At 38.1% G+C, this 13,495-nt stretch overlaps 1 protein-coding gene across 2 annotated transcripts in view; it reads left to right on the top strand.

Annotated features, from left to right (window-relative positions):
• The first annotated feature begins 300 nt into the window (after positions 1-300).
• Positions 301-13,495, top strand: part of TAF15 (TATA-box binding protein associated factor 15) — a 28,714-nt gene continuing 15,519 nt past the window's right edge. For both annotated transcript variants that reach the window (XM_045069978.1, XM_004747136.3), the window contains exons 1-6: positions 301-434; positions 7,253-7,292; positions 8,650-8,701; positions 8,788-8,872; positions 8,956-9,058; positions 12,672-12,862. In XM_045069978.1, the coding sequence (XP_044925913.1) occupies positions 428-434; positions 7,253-7,292; positions 8,650-8,701; positions 8,788-8,872; positions 8,956-9,058; positions 12,672-12,862 (478 nt within the window). In that variant the 5' untranslated portion in view covers positions 301-427. The remainder of the gene's footprint in view (positions 435-7,252; positions 7,293-8,649; positions 8,702-8,787; positions 8,873-8,955; positions 9,059-12,671; positions 12,863-13,495) is intronic.

Here is a 13,495-nt window from a genome sequence, read left to right as displayed (position 1 = left end):
ATAGTCTGTGTTTTTAACCCCTCCCCTCTTTCGCTTCCTAACCTCGAATTCTGTCAGACGCTATAAAAGTCAGAAACAGGACTGTAATTGGGACGGAGAAAGTAGGCTCAGCCTCCTCCCCCATGCTAATGCCTGCATTGGTACTTTCTCCTCTCGGTTCCCTCTCAATAATGGTACCGCCTGCGGAGGGGAGAACAGAGAGAGTTTCTGAAGATCTCAGGGTTCAGAGGCCGGTACTCGTACAGAACTACCCCTCGCGCGCTGGCACGGTGGTTCCGTCCACTGTCCTCTGATTGGCTGCGGAGGCCCCGCAGTCGGGCTCAGCCCGCCGCGCCGCGTTCAGTACAGCTTCGGCCGCCGCGCCGCCTGGCTCTCGTATTCCTTGTTGTCGGCGGGCTCTGGGGGCTCCGCGCTGCGGCCGTTAGTCATGTCGGGTAGGTGACTCCTTCAGCGAGCAGCGGCAGCGACGAGAAGGGGCCTGGCGGGGTTGGGCCGTTTTCCCGCCCACCGGAGGGCCCTGAGGGAGAGCCTCCGGCCCTGAGGGAGGCTTGGGGTGGGGGGGGGCGGCCGTGGCCGCCGCCATGTTGGACTGAAGGGACGCACGCTCCCAACGCTCTCCGTCTGCAAATCTCCGCGGGAGCGCTTCGGGCCCCCCTTTTTTTTGACCCTGTCCTTGGAACCTGAGGAGACGTGCGGCTCCCGGGGAGGGTGTGTGAGTTGGGGGGGCGGAGGCCGTCTACGCCATCACGGGGGCGGGGGGAAGCCCGTGATTAGAGCATCCGCCTGAGAGAATCGGTGCTTCTGGTTCTCCGCTCCGCCTCAGATCTTTCAGCGAGGCCTCGGGCCAGTCATCTCGCCGCCTCGTACCTCAGTTTCCCCATCTGTGAAGTGGAGCTGGGCCTTCCTGACTCACCCATTCATCAGGTGGGGGTCTTGACGCTCTGGGAGCCCTTTCAAAGGACGTTGCCTTGCACAAAATCCTACTTATCGTCATTCCCTCTACCGTAACCACCCGGATTCGAGTGGGGGTGTTAGCATGTAATTCAGCTTCCTCCTAGCCCTCCTCTCATTTTTCTCCCTTCTCCAGTTGTTTATCTCCTATAAGAGCCCTGCAAGTGAGCCTTTTCTGGTCTGAATAGAGTCTTGTAGGTACATGTGTCATTTACCTTAAAGCATCCAGGCCAAAGGAAAGGCAGTGTTACACGAAACATTTAAAGTGGTAGACAACCCCCCTCCCCCGCGGTGTGGAAGAGGAAAAAAAAAAAAAAGGCATCGATCTCTTTAGGTCAGTTTAGGTCCTGCTAATAAACCCGAACATAAAGTCTGGAACACGAATGTTTCCTAGATTTTAGCAGTCCTAGCTAACACACAAGGTCCTCTCTGTTGTGGGTACCTCCCAGGCTGCAAAGACCCAGCTATCCGCTTGCTAGAAAACATCATTAGAGATCACATTTCATGTGGAAAAGCAGAACATTTCCTTGAAGCCATATGATGGGGATCAAAGGGATGGCTGGCACAGTCTTCTACATTTTTTAAGGGAGGACCTGTTGGTATTAAAAAAAAACAAAAACAAAACCCGCAAACAACACCCCCCCCCCCCGCCCCCACTCCCCATCCAGTGTTGTGGAAGGATGGAAATCTGTGACAAAAAGCAAGTAGCAGGCTGAGATGAGGCCAAATTAACAGGACTAGCTGGACAGGAGAATAACTGATATTCCTTAGATTAACCTTAATATTACGTCTGAGGATTGAGTTTTTGTAGGACAGGGCACCTACCCGATGAAAGAGGCTTTTAACTGCACAGGATTTCTCTTTAAATATTTAATCCTTGCTCCAAGAAAAAAAATAGTTTCTTATTCCAAATAGACATTGGTACATCTTTTACCAGGTACATAATTTGGAATGAAGTCTGGTAAAGCTCCACAGAAGTATGTAGAAGTTTATCCTTAGGAGATGTGTTACCCATCCATGGTTTAAAAAAAAAAAAAATGAAAAGATTCTCCTACCCTCATGGGGAAATTGACCGTTTCAATGGACATTAAAAACTATTGGCGTGTGTTGATTTTTAACATCTTTATTGGTGTAAAACAATGGCTGTTTTTAATAGGACTGCATAGCTTTTATGGAAGCTTAAATTTTAGAGGTTATCATTTGCAAAATCCAGGATTTTCAGCTGTCATATTAGTCTGTGAGCTCTTTTATCCATTAGTACTGATCTTTGAAGTACCAAGACACTAGATTAATTTGTCACTTTGTAAATTAAGTTTTTTAAATATCAAGATTGGCTTTCACATGTGAAAAGGACCTTATTTGATTGTTCCTAAATTTTATGTCCATTAAAGCGAGAATCTTTAAGTTCTGCTTAGTGTTACATAGTGTTTTTGCATTTTGTAAAATGTGTATAAAAATATTTTGACTTTATGTAAAAATAAGTATTATGCTTTTGACTTTTTTTTTTTTTTTGGTGAATGTTTCAGTTAATAAATGTAACAGTAAACTCCCTGTAAACAGCTAATTGCATTAACTTTAGTTAAATGCTTAAACATTCCAAACTCAACCACTCCAGATGCCTGACAGCAGACTTACAAACCTAATAAAATAAAAGTGCTTACATAGTCAATAAATAAGTAAAAATTATAAATATTGTAAGTCATACTCATTCATATATTGTTTACAAATGTGAATTATCTGACACCTTCAAGTTAGAATCAAATCTAATATCAGTTATACATACAAAAATTAAAGTTAAGGTAGTTCTCATTTTGGCAGTATGGCAGACCAAAATAAATTCAAATCTTCTATCTACAAACATCAGAAATAAAAGAATTTATTTAAAAAAGGGGGAAGGGAAGACCTAACTGCCAGAAATGAAGTATAAGCCAGCATAGGGCTAGCTTGACAGTTGCCCTGAAGAGGCAGATGTAGGTCTCCTCATTTAGAGACTTGGGATTTTTGTTTGTTTTTTAAGATTTTATTTGAGAGAGTGAGCACAAGGAGGAAGGGAGAGGGAGAAGCAGGCCCTCTGCTGAGTAGGGAACCTGACTTGGGTCTCGTTCCCAGGACTCCAGGATCAAGGCCCTGGGCCGAAGGCACACACTTACCTGACTGAGCCACCCAGGTGCCCTGAAACTTGGGTTTTATTACCCAAGTACCCAAGGAAATGAAGCCTTGAGACTGTTAGAGCCAGATAATGGGAACTGAGACCTTACATAAAATCTAGATGTTTAAAAGATTGTCTTCAGTGAAAGAGTGAACTAGAAAAAACCTTTGTATCAGCATAACAGATAACAAGGAAGCTTGGGTCCTGAGTAAAAAAGTTCTGTCCTGAGAATTTGTAACCTGGGAACTATGCTTCATACAATTTGGGCATACATTTGGGCTAGTTAATGGGGAGTCCAGGAAAACTCAAGCCAAGAAATTAACATAAAAATTGGTTCTGCGCCTGTAATAACCTTGGGGCTCCTGGTAGAAATGAAAAATCTTTTCTGGGGGGAAATTTCACAGACTAGGTCACAGGAATCTTCTAGAAAAAATAAGCCTTGCAAAAGGTAGATTCACATTAAACAATTGTAGAACTTGAGGAAACAGTTCACCAAAATGAGAATTTATGGCAAATGGTGTTAGAACCCTAATAGTTAATCTGAAAGCAATTAAGTTTGACATTACTAAAAACCTAAAGGAAGGAATCAACCCTAAGACCTAAGATGTTATGAAGAAAGACAATATAGCTTTAAAAAGAACCTAGTATGAAATAGAAACAGTGGTTAAGTTGAATTGCAGACTTAGCAGAAGAAATAATTAGTGAAGTGGAAGACAGATACAGTTACTCACAGTTTAGTTCAGAAGATGAAAAATAAGGTTTAAAAACAGATGGAGAAGTCCTATCATACATATAGTATGTATGTAGTATGTCTCCTAAGAAAATGGGATCAATATTACAGTTGAGATTTTTCCAAAATTGGTAAATATTTTGGCTCAAAAAGCAGTAGTTTGAAACACGAGACATAAAAATCAGTTCATACCTAGGTACATTGATGTGAAACTGTAGGTTATGAAATCCTAATTACCTATCAGAAGAAAATAGGAAACGGTTAAGTTTGGTAGACTTAAAAGTTCTAAGAAGTTGAAAAATAATGAAATGATCCTAAGTCTAAAGACTAAGTACCACTTTCAGGCCTTTGCCAAAAGAACTAAAATAAAGTAAATCCAGGAAGGAGAAGTAGAATGCAAAAACAGCAGAAGGAGCAAACACAGTAAATAAAAGGCAGATATTATTAACAGTATGGAACATTGAAGATTAAAGTGATTACATTTGGAAGTTAAAAAGGAAGCAAAAAGAAGAAAAATTGAATGTTTAACTTCTAAGGCAATATGGGAAAAGAGTAAAGAAAATCTAGTACGAGGCAGGAAAGGAGTTAAAAGGATAAAGAAAATCCTAGTAAGTAGAAAAATCTAATAAAGCGCATAGGAATAAATGAAAACTAGTAGTAAAAATAAGAAAATGCCAATTCAAAGAGTTTCATATTGGGAAAAAAATTGTTCAGAAATGATATACCTAAAACCTAAGATTAAGAGATGTTGGAAGTACCGAGATAGAAAAAGATGAACCAGACAATCAATAACCAAAAGTAAGATTGTTTTGTTATGTTACTAGTCGAAATAAAGTTTGGACCTTTTTAATCATGATATAATGTTAAAAGAGGATTCATCACGGATATATAAACCTGTACTTTTGGGTGCCTCGGTGGCTCGGTGGATTAAGCCTCTGCCTTCAGCTCAGGTCATGATCCTAGGGTGCTGGGATCGAGCCCCACATCAGGCTCTCTGCTCAGCAGGGAGCCTGCTTCCCCCTCTCTCTCTCTGCCTGCCTCTCTGCCTACTTGTGATCACTCTCTCTGTCAAATAAATAAATAAAATCTTAAAAAATTAAAATAAACCTGTACTTTTGCTTAACAATAGAGCCTCAGAATATAGAAACCAACAAAATATAAATGACAAGCCTGGTAAAATGGAGTTTTTTTTTTAAAGCATACCTTTCTTTATTTTTTTATTTTATTATTTTTTTTTAAAGATTTTATTTATTTATTTGACAGAGAGAAATCACAAGTAGATGGAGAGGCAGGCAGAGAGAGAGAGGGAGGGAAGCAGGCTCCCTGCCGAGCAGAGAGCCCGATGCGGGACTCCATCCCAGGACCCTGAGATCATGACCTGAGCCGAAGGCAGCGGCTTAACCCACTGAGCCACCCAGGCGCCCCCATACCTTTCTTTATAATTAATAGATGGGGCAGACCAAATGTTAAGAGTATGAATGGTATAACCAACAAGTATCATCTAGAGTTAGAGAATTTACTCAACATTTAGGGAATATATAGTTCTTTTCAAGCTCGTAAGGGGCATTTGTGCAAGTAGAATACTTATCAAGGGGAAAAGCGAGAAACAGCAAATCCTAGTAAGTACCAGGAATAATAGAGAGAATACCTTTTCTGGCTGCAATGGAATATAATTAGAAAACAGCAGAATCAAAACCCTATACATTTGGAAATCAAAACATTTCTAAATCATGGATTCAGACACAAGGCTCAAGTGTAGAGTACTCCTAATTAGCAGTAGTTTAAAATGCCATAACATTTACAAACTCAACTTCTCTAATGAATATAAGGGCCATTCTCACTGGTTAATATATCTTCTACCAGTTTTAAAGTCAGCCAATGAAGAAAGTCAGATTTAAAATTTCAGAGGACCAAAGTGACTGGGTTAAATTATGGACTCACATACTTAGATTTGAGCCAGGGTCACATGACCTATGTGTTATATACTTGTATAATTTTGAGTGAAAGGGAAATAAACAGGTGTTGAACACCATCCTCAGTGGGAGAACCCCCCCCCCCCATCCATGCCTTGGCGTATAATTGAAGCTAAAGCTTCATTTATCACCAGGGTACCTTAAGTTTTACTCATACATGCCCCCCTCCACACTTCATAATCCTTTTCAGTTTCTGATTTAGTTGAAGCGAATTTTCTTTCTCATTTGGTAGATGTGTCTAATTTGTTTATGGTCCAATGAGATTCTATGTGCTTTTCTTACTTGGTTATTAGTGATAAATCTATGGTCATTTTATCATGGGTGTGGTGGTGATACAATTTTTTCTTTGTTTCAGCCTTATGTTCTTCACATTCATAGAAGTAGTTAGGATTTTAATCAATGTTCTTATGATTAAGGATTTAAAAAAAATCTTGTTTAGTCTGATTGTAGATCTCTGCTGCAAAAAAGTGGTGAAGCTCATGTCATCTACTTATACTGGCAGTGGCAGTGTTTTCATATTGTAGCTTTATGTGAATTGAATGCAGATGTCACTGATTTGATTTCTGGTGGGTTTTCAGAAGAATTGTTTGACAGCAAATGATTTTGTTTCATGTTGGATGAGATTGGGGTTAGGGGACAGCAGTTTCAGATGGAGTTATTTTTTGCAGTTTGAAAGAATATTTCATATAAATTGCTCGTATTCATCACTAATAAACTTAGGTCATTCATTTGACTCCAAAAACCCAAAGGATAGGGCCTCTTTAAAAGTTTTTGATACAACTGATGTTTTGAGATACCGAGAAAAGCTTTTTTTTCCAGAAAAAGTTTTTTTTTTTAACATTATTTAATTCATGCCTTCCTTTGTAGTTTTTATTGCCAAAAAGGAAACTGGAAGTAGGTATTGCTGAGTTGGTATACCGATTGGCCAAGTCCCTGAAACCTTAGTAAAGTTGGAGATTAACAACTAACTTAGCTGCTTTTACCAAAATCTTCAGCGATCTAGTTGTTGCTGCGGACAGCCAGAGCAGTCCAGTACAGGGAAATGATGTGTATGTTGGGCTGGTGAGGATTTACAAGTCCGTGTAATCCTGGGGATTTATCTTGTCCGAGTGTGTGTCTTTCCCCCTTTTTAGTCTCGATTAATTTCAGTAGATGCCTTTTTGTGTATAAAGATAACTTGAGTTTTTTTAAAAGGATGGATTTTTCACTGATTGTTTTATACTGGTTTACTTGGTTCTTGTGACCATTAGGAGCCATTTATAGATTAGTTGTTTTTCAAAGATGTAGTTACTGTAAGCAAATCCTTAACACAGTAATTTTAAGTAGTTTTCTTTCCGTAGGTAGTTTTTATTACATTTTCTTACCAGATTTCATCTGTAAAAGCTAAAGTCAGCTTTTGAGGGAAGCATAATTTTAAATAAGATTTAAAATTCTTTTTATGTGTTTTAGATTCTGGAACTTACGGTCAGTCTGGGGGTGAGCAGCAAAGGTAAAGTATATGTACGTTTTACTAACACCGTGTAAGAGTAGAACTGAGGGAAAAAAAAGATGAATTTAGTCAAGTGTTCCTTTTGAGATTTGGTATGTGGATTTTTTACAGTTAAATATTAGCTTGTCAAGGGGGAAGGGCCTGTGTACATATGTACTGAAACATTTTTTCTTCTTTTTAAAAAACCTGCTTGAATCAGTAAATACAGATGCCCCCTAGAGATTAAAACAAATCTCATAGGTATTTTAAAGCATATTTTCTTTAAGAAATTTTTAAGATGAAAGTATTAAAAGGATTAGACAATTGAACTATATAACAGGTTCTTAGAGAAAGCACTTAAGTTTTTTTTTGTATATAATAATGCGATTTTTTTTCAGAGCAGATTTTCTTTAAGCACTATAATAGAAATGTTTAGCATTTTTAAAAGACTCCTTACCATACTTACGATAAAAAGAAAAGTCTGATTTTACGTGACTGTATACATACAGTAGGGTTCTCGTAATTGCCAGAAACACAGCCTTCAACTTTCACTATAAATATTATGGAGCTCAGTGTGAGATCCTCAGAATAGCATCTCAGGTATCTTCTGTCTTCAGGTTTTACGCTTCATGAATACAAAACTGGTTTGACTTTTCTATTCTTATTGTAGTTCTAACTTCACAGTAGGCAACAAGCAAATGTTTGTTCAGTGAAATATGTTTTATAAAGTTAAATTCTGTTAGCATTTGATAGCTTTAGAATAATAAAAAGGTTTTCTTTTCAAGTATTTTGGGGGGAGCATATATTCAGAAAGTTTGTTTCTGACTTGTTAGAATTTGCATGCTATCAAATGAAAGTTCAGATCTGAGGAAGGTACCTTTATTCAGTCGATAAACTATATGCCAGGCTGTGCTGTGTTACTGGGGGTACAATATATTAAAGGCAGATTTAAGGCAGATGGTAGGAAGAAATTAATCTGTCAAACAGCTAATTTGATTAAAGTGCTGACTTAAACAGTTAATTTTCTGTCTTGGATTTTTAAAATCATGGGTTTTAGTTCCATGTAGTCACTGTCCACACCTGAGTCTAATTCCCTTGAGATTTTCTGGTTCTTTTGAAATTTTATTTGTGTGAGATTGTCAAAGCTAAACTTTCGGTGCTTGCTTAGTATTAAAGAGTCTGGGAGTGATTCATTTATGTCTTAATAGTCTTTGGTTTTCACCTTTCAATTTAGACTCTAAGAGACAGGCAGATCGGCAGTTTTTCAGAAGAGAGCCTTGTGCAGAGTTGAAAGTTGAAACTGAAGATGTTTGTTTTTTTTTTTAAGCTTTTAAACTCTAACACATCTCTTTTCAAGTACTACATTTTTCTTTTACAGTTATTCTTCCTATGGAAATCAAGGGAACCAAGCTTATGGACAAGCACCACAAGTAGGTTAAAATATAAATTGTGCTTTTTGTAAACAATTATTTTTATCTTAAGTAGGTGATGAAACTTGTATTTACCTAAATTTCAGAGCTATTCTGGCTATGGACAAACTACTGATTCCTCATACGGACAGAACTATGGCAGCTACTCCGGCTATGGACAAAGCCAATCAGGTTGGACTGGTTTGTTAAATTTGCTATTTTAGAAATTAAAAAATCAGAACATTTACTAAATAGTATATCCATTCGATCTTCAGGTTATTCACAGTCCTACGGTGGTTATGAGAATCAAAAGCAGAGCTCATATGGCCAGCAGCCTTATAATAACCAGGGACAGCAAAACACGGAATCATCAGGAGGGTAAGGAAAACAATAAAAATACTGATTCTGTGTTGGGTAGTGGAAATAATACTTTGGGTATTAAATAGACTTCACCATCAGACTAGCTTTACATTTTTTTTTTTCCAGAAAAGTTTTGAAGTATGAATTTCACAGTTCTTTGTTAAGAAGAATATGCAAATTGTCTGCATTGTCATTTGATTCCTATGTGTTTTTTGTTTGTTTGTTTGTCTTTAAAGATTTTATTTATTTGACAGAGATCACAAGTAGGCAGAGAAGGAGGTAGAGAGAGAGGAGGAAGAAGGCTCTCTGTTAAGCAGAGAGCCTGATGTGGGGCTCGATCCAGGACCCTGGGATCATGACCTGAGCGGAAGGCAGAGGCTTTAACCCACTGAGCCACCCAGGCGCCCCCCTATGTGTTATTTGTAATATTGCTATTTAGTTGTTTATGAATGCACATTATTTTTAAAGATTTTATTTATTTGGGAGAGAGAGAGCAAGTGAGCGAGCATGAGCCGTGGGAGGGGCAGAGGAAGAAGTAGAGTCCCTGCTGAGTAGGGAGGGTAATTTGGTACTTGATCCCAAGACCCTGAGATCATGACCTGAGCTGAAGACAGATGCTTAACCGACTGAGCTACCCAGATGCTATAAACCACATGATTTAAATGTTAAAAAAAATTTGGACCTTTGCTTTATATGTGAGATTAAATAAGAAACTGGGAGAGACTTTTAGTGCTTTCTTTTATTTCCATTTTATTTTTTAGCCATTTTAATATATTACCTTTTCAAGGACAAAAATACTTAGAGAGTGCCAAAACCTATCCACACATTTTAGATACTCTAAATTTGTCTTGTTAACATAGGTGGGTGAATATTTACCAAGAAGTTTATGGGTTTTGTAGCTTGCCTTTTTTTCTTAAATTTTTGTTTGTTTTTTTTAGTTTTTTTTTAAAGTTTCAGATATGAGGAGCTTGTTCTTGTTACTAATTTTAGTAATAGCAACTTAATTTTTTAAAATTGCGCTTTACATTTTGTGAAATACTTTTGCATTCTCTAATTGATCCTTAGCTATTATGAGTGTCAGTAATTATCCCCAGTTTGTAGAGGTGAAGAGAAAGTAAGATTATGTAGCCTGTTAAGTTGCATAGCTAAAAAATGAGGCAAAAACTGAGATCCCAACAAGTATTCTCTCTGTAGTGAAAAAAATTATTCTAAGTGAAATTCAGTTAAATAAAAGCATTGAGGAAAGATTTGTAAGGTCACATTGTTAGTCTTATAGATGTGAGACTGTTTTGAAAAAGTGGAGTACACATGTAGAGAATAATTTTCAGAAAGCACGTTACATCAGAAAGATGAATTCTTTAAGCCCTGTTGGTTAGGTTTTTTTTTTTTTTTTTTCTTTTAAGATTTTATTTATTTGAGACAGATCTCAAGTAGGCAGAGAGGCAGGCAGAGAGAGAGGAGGAAGCAGGCTCCCCACTGAGCAGAGAGCCTGATGCGGGGCTGGATCCCAGGACTCTGGGATCATGACCTGAGCCAAAGGCAGAGGCTTTAACCCACTGAGCCACCCAGGTGCCCCAAGCCCTGTTGGTTAGTTTTAAAGTTAGGAGAATCCTTTTATAAGGATACATTTTTGGAGGAATGAGGTATATAGCAGGTATAAATATAAATATAATAATAAAAGCAAATATAAAAATATAAAATAAATATAAATGCAGGTCTCAATGAGGTATAAATGTAAAAGATAAGTGTTAGATTTGGTTTGACAGCCATTTAACTTTTTTAATTTTAATTTTTTATTATTTTTAAAATTTGTAAAAATTTATTTATTTGAAAGAGTATGCATGTGCGTGTGTGCAGGTGGGGAGAGGGACGGAGAGAGGGAGAGAGAATCTCAAGCAGACTCCCCACTGAGCGTGGAGCCTGCAACATGGGGCTCCATCCCATGACCCTGAGATGCTTAATCGACTGAGCCACCCAGGTGCCTCTAGTTTTTTTTTCCCTCTCTTTGACAATTTTAAAGTGAAGCACTAAGGTTCTGACTGTTGATGTGAGACATCAACATGTCTCTCACATCAAAATACTCATGTTGGGGGAACATACTGATCTTTATTACATTGCTCTGGTCACCTGATGCAGAATAAGATGTCACTATTGAGTTATGAGACTTTTTGTTCCCTTTTTAAAAAGGTAAACATTAGAACTCAAATCTAATTAAATGTTCTTTCAACATTCCCATCCTGAGAACATGTAATTAATAGTTATATTGCTTAGAAATTTCTTCTTGAATTGCCAGAGATAATAAAAATATCTCATTTTTTGGTAGACTAGTTTCAGATAAGAAATGGCATCACAGGGGTGCCTGGGTGGCTCATTGGGTTAAAGCCTCTGCCTTCAGCTCAGGTCGTGATCCCAGGGTCCTGGGATTGAGCCTCACGTTGGGCTCTCTGCTCAGCATGGAACCTGCTTCCTCCTCTCTCTGCCTGCTTCTCTGCCTACTTGTGATCTCTGTCTGTCAAATAAATAAATAAAATCTTAAAAAAAAATAAAAATAAAAGTCCGATTTACTATTGTTACTTTTTTTTGGTAATATTCTGATTTTTAAGTAATCTCTAACCCCAGTTTGGGGCTCAGACCCACAACTCTTGAGATCAAAGTTTCCTGCTCCACCGACTAAGCCAGCCAGGAGCCCCTTATTACCGTTTTCTGAAATTTATCTTTGAAGATACTTGGAAGAATGTACTATAGGTTCCAAAGATAATTATAAGAAAATGGTACCCAAAATGTTATAACAGTGTTAAAATTAAGTGATAGAGAGAGCCTTTTAATGTAACTATTAAAAGGACTCAGCACTTGCGGTGCCTGGGTGGCTCAGTTGGTTACACATCTGCCTTTGGCTCAAGTCACGATCCCAGGGTCCTGGGAACGAGCCCTGCATTGGGCTGCCTGCTCAGTGGGGAGTCTGCTTCTCCTTATTCCTCTCCGCCAGCTCATTCTCCCTCTCTCAAATAAATAAATAAAATCCTAAAAAAAAAAGACTCAGCACTGGTTGTGGTATATTTGTTAAAGAATGAGACATATTACTCTGTTTTGTGGCACTTTTAATTTTTTTAAATTCAAGGAGTTGGTAAAAGCCATAGTGATATTTTGTTTCACTAATGTTCTTAAAGATGTATGTGGTTTTACTTATAATGTGGCACCTCTTCAGTTCTAGTGAATTATTTGAAAGTCATTCCATTGTTCATAAGGAGATTTTGTAGATAAAATAACTAAATGATTTGTACTACGAAGTGATATTAGGGCCGTCTGGGTGGCTCAGTCAGTTAAGTGTCTGACTCTTGATTTTGGCTCAGGTCATAATCTCAGGGTCATGAGATTGAGCCCTGTGTTGGGCTCTGTGCTCACTGGGGGAGTCTGCTCCAGATTCTCTCTCTCCCTCTGCCCCTTCCCTCTCTCCTCTCTCTTTTCTTTCTCTCCCTCTAGCAAATAAATCTTAAAAAGAGAAAGAAAAGAGAAAAGAAAGAAGTATTAAATGTGGTTGAGGTCTACCTGGTCTGGCCTTTTAGTCTTAGTCAGTTTACTACAGTGAACATAATCATTCTATAAAATTTCAAAATTCTTGATTTCTGTTTAGCCAAGGTGGAAGAGCGCCTTCATATGACCACTCAGACTATGGTCAACAAGATTCATATGACCAGCAGTCAGGCTATGATCAGCATCAAGGTTCATATGATGATCAGTCAAATTATGGTCAGCAGCATGATTCCTATAATCAAAATCAGTCCTACCATTCACAAAGGGAGAATTACAGCCACCACGCACAAGGTATGGTATATTGACCTATTTTTTTCTATTTTCCTCTCATAGAAGTATATTGAATTTTGGATTAAAAGACCTACATAGAATTTCAACTGTAAAAATTTAGAGTGACCTCATTGAATATACATGCTTCTCTCTTATGGCCATCAAAGCTAGTTTATTAGATTTCTATTTCTGAACTTCTTGGACTCCCAAATGGTCATGTGGCTTTTTGATGACTGATGACACGAATTTCTTTGTTGTGTCACTTAACTGATCATTTGATAATGCTGTTGCTACCACTTATTTTGATAGTGGTGGTATACTTTATTTAGGGAAATTATGATCCTATATTAGCTTTCTCACCTCATCGAAGAAGGACCAGCGATTCTTTTACTTGTTGTCTTACAGCACTTGGAATATACTACTGATACTTAGGAATTGGCTTGTGCCATGGACATGAATGCTTCAAGGGCACAAGTCTTGTTTTACTCATTTATACCCTCATTGCTTAGTATAGGTCCTGGTTTGTAGTAAGTGCTTAATAAATATTTGTTTATTCATTCAGTGCATTCAATTACTGAATAATTGAATGAATGAATAAGTGAATGAGTGAATGTGGAAGCTCATTTACTGAATGTCTAAAGTGAATATAGGCAC

This window comes from Mustela putorius, unplaced genomic scaffold (assembly GCF_011764305.1).
Source record: "Mustela putorius furo isolate JIRA1106 unplaced genomic scaffold, ASM1176430v1.1 tig00003962_pilon_pilon_pilon, whole genome shotgun sequence".
NCBI lineage: Eukaryota > Metazoa > Chordata > Mammalia > Carnivora > Mustelidae > Mustela > Mustela putorius.
The sequence above is the reverse complement of the archived record's forward strand: the minus strand, read 5'-3'. Positions and strand labels throughout refer to the sequence as shown.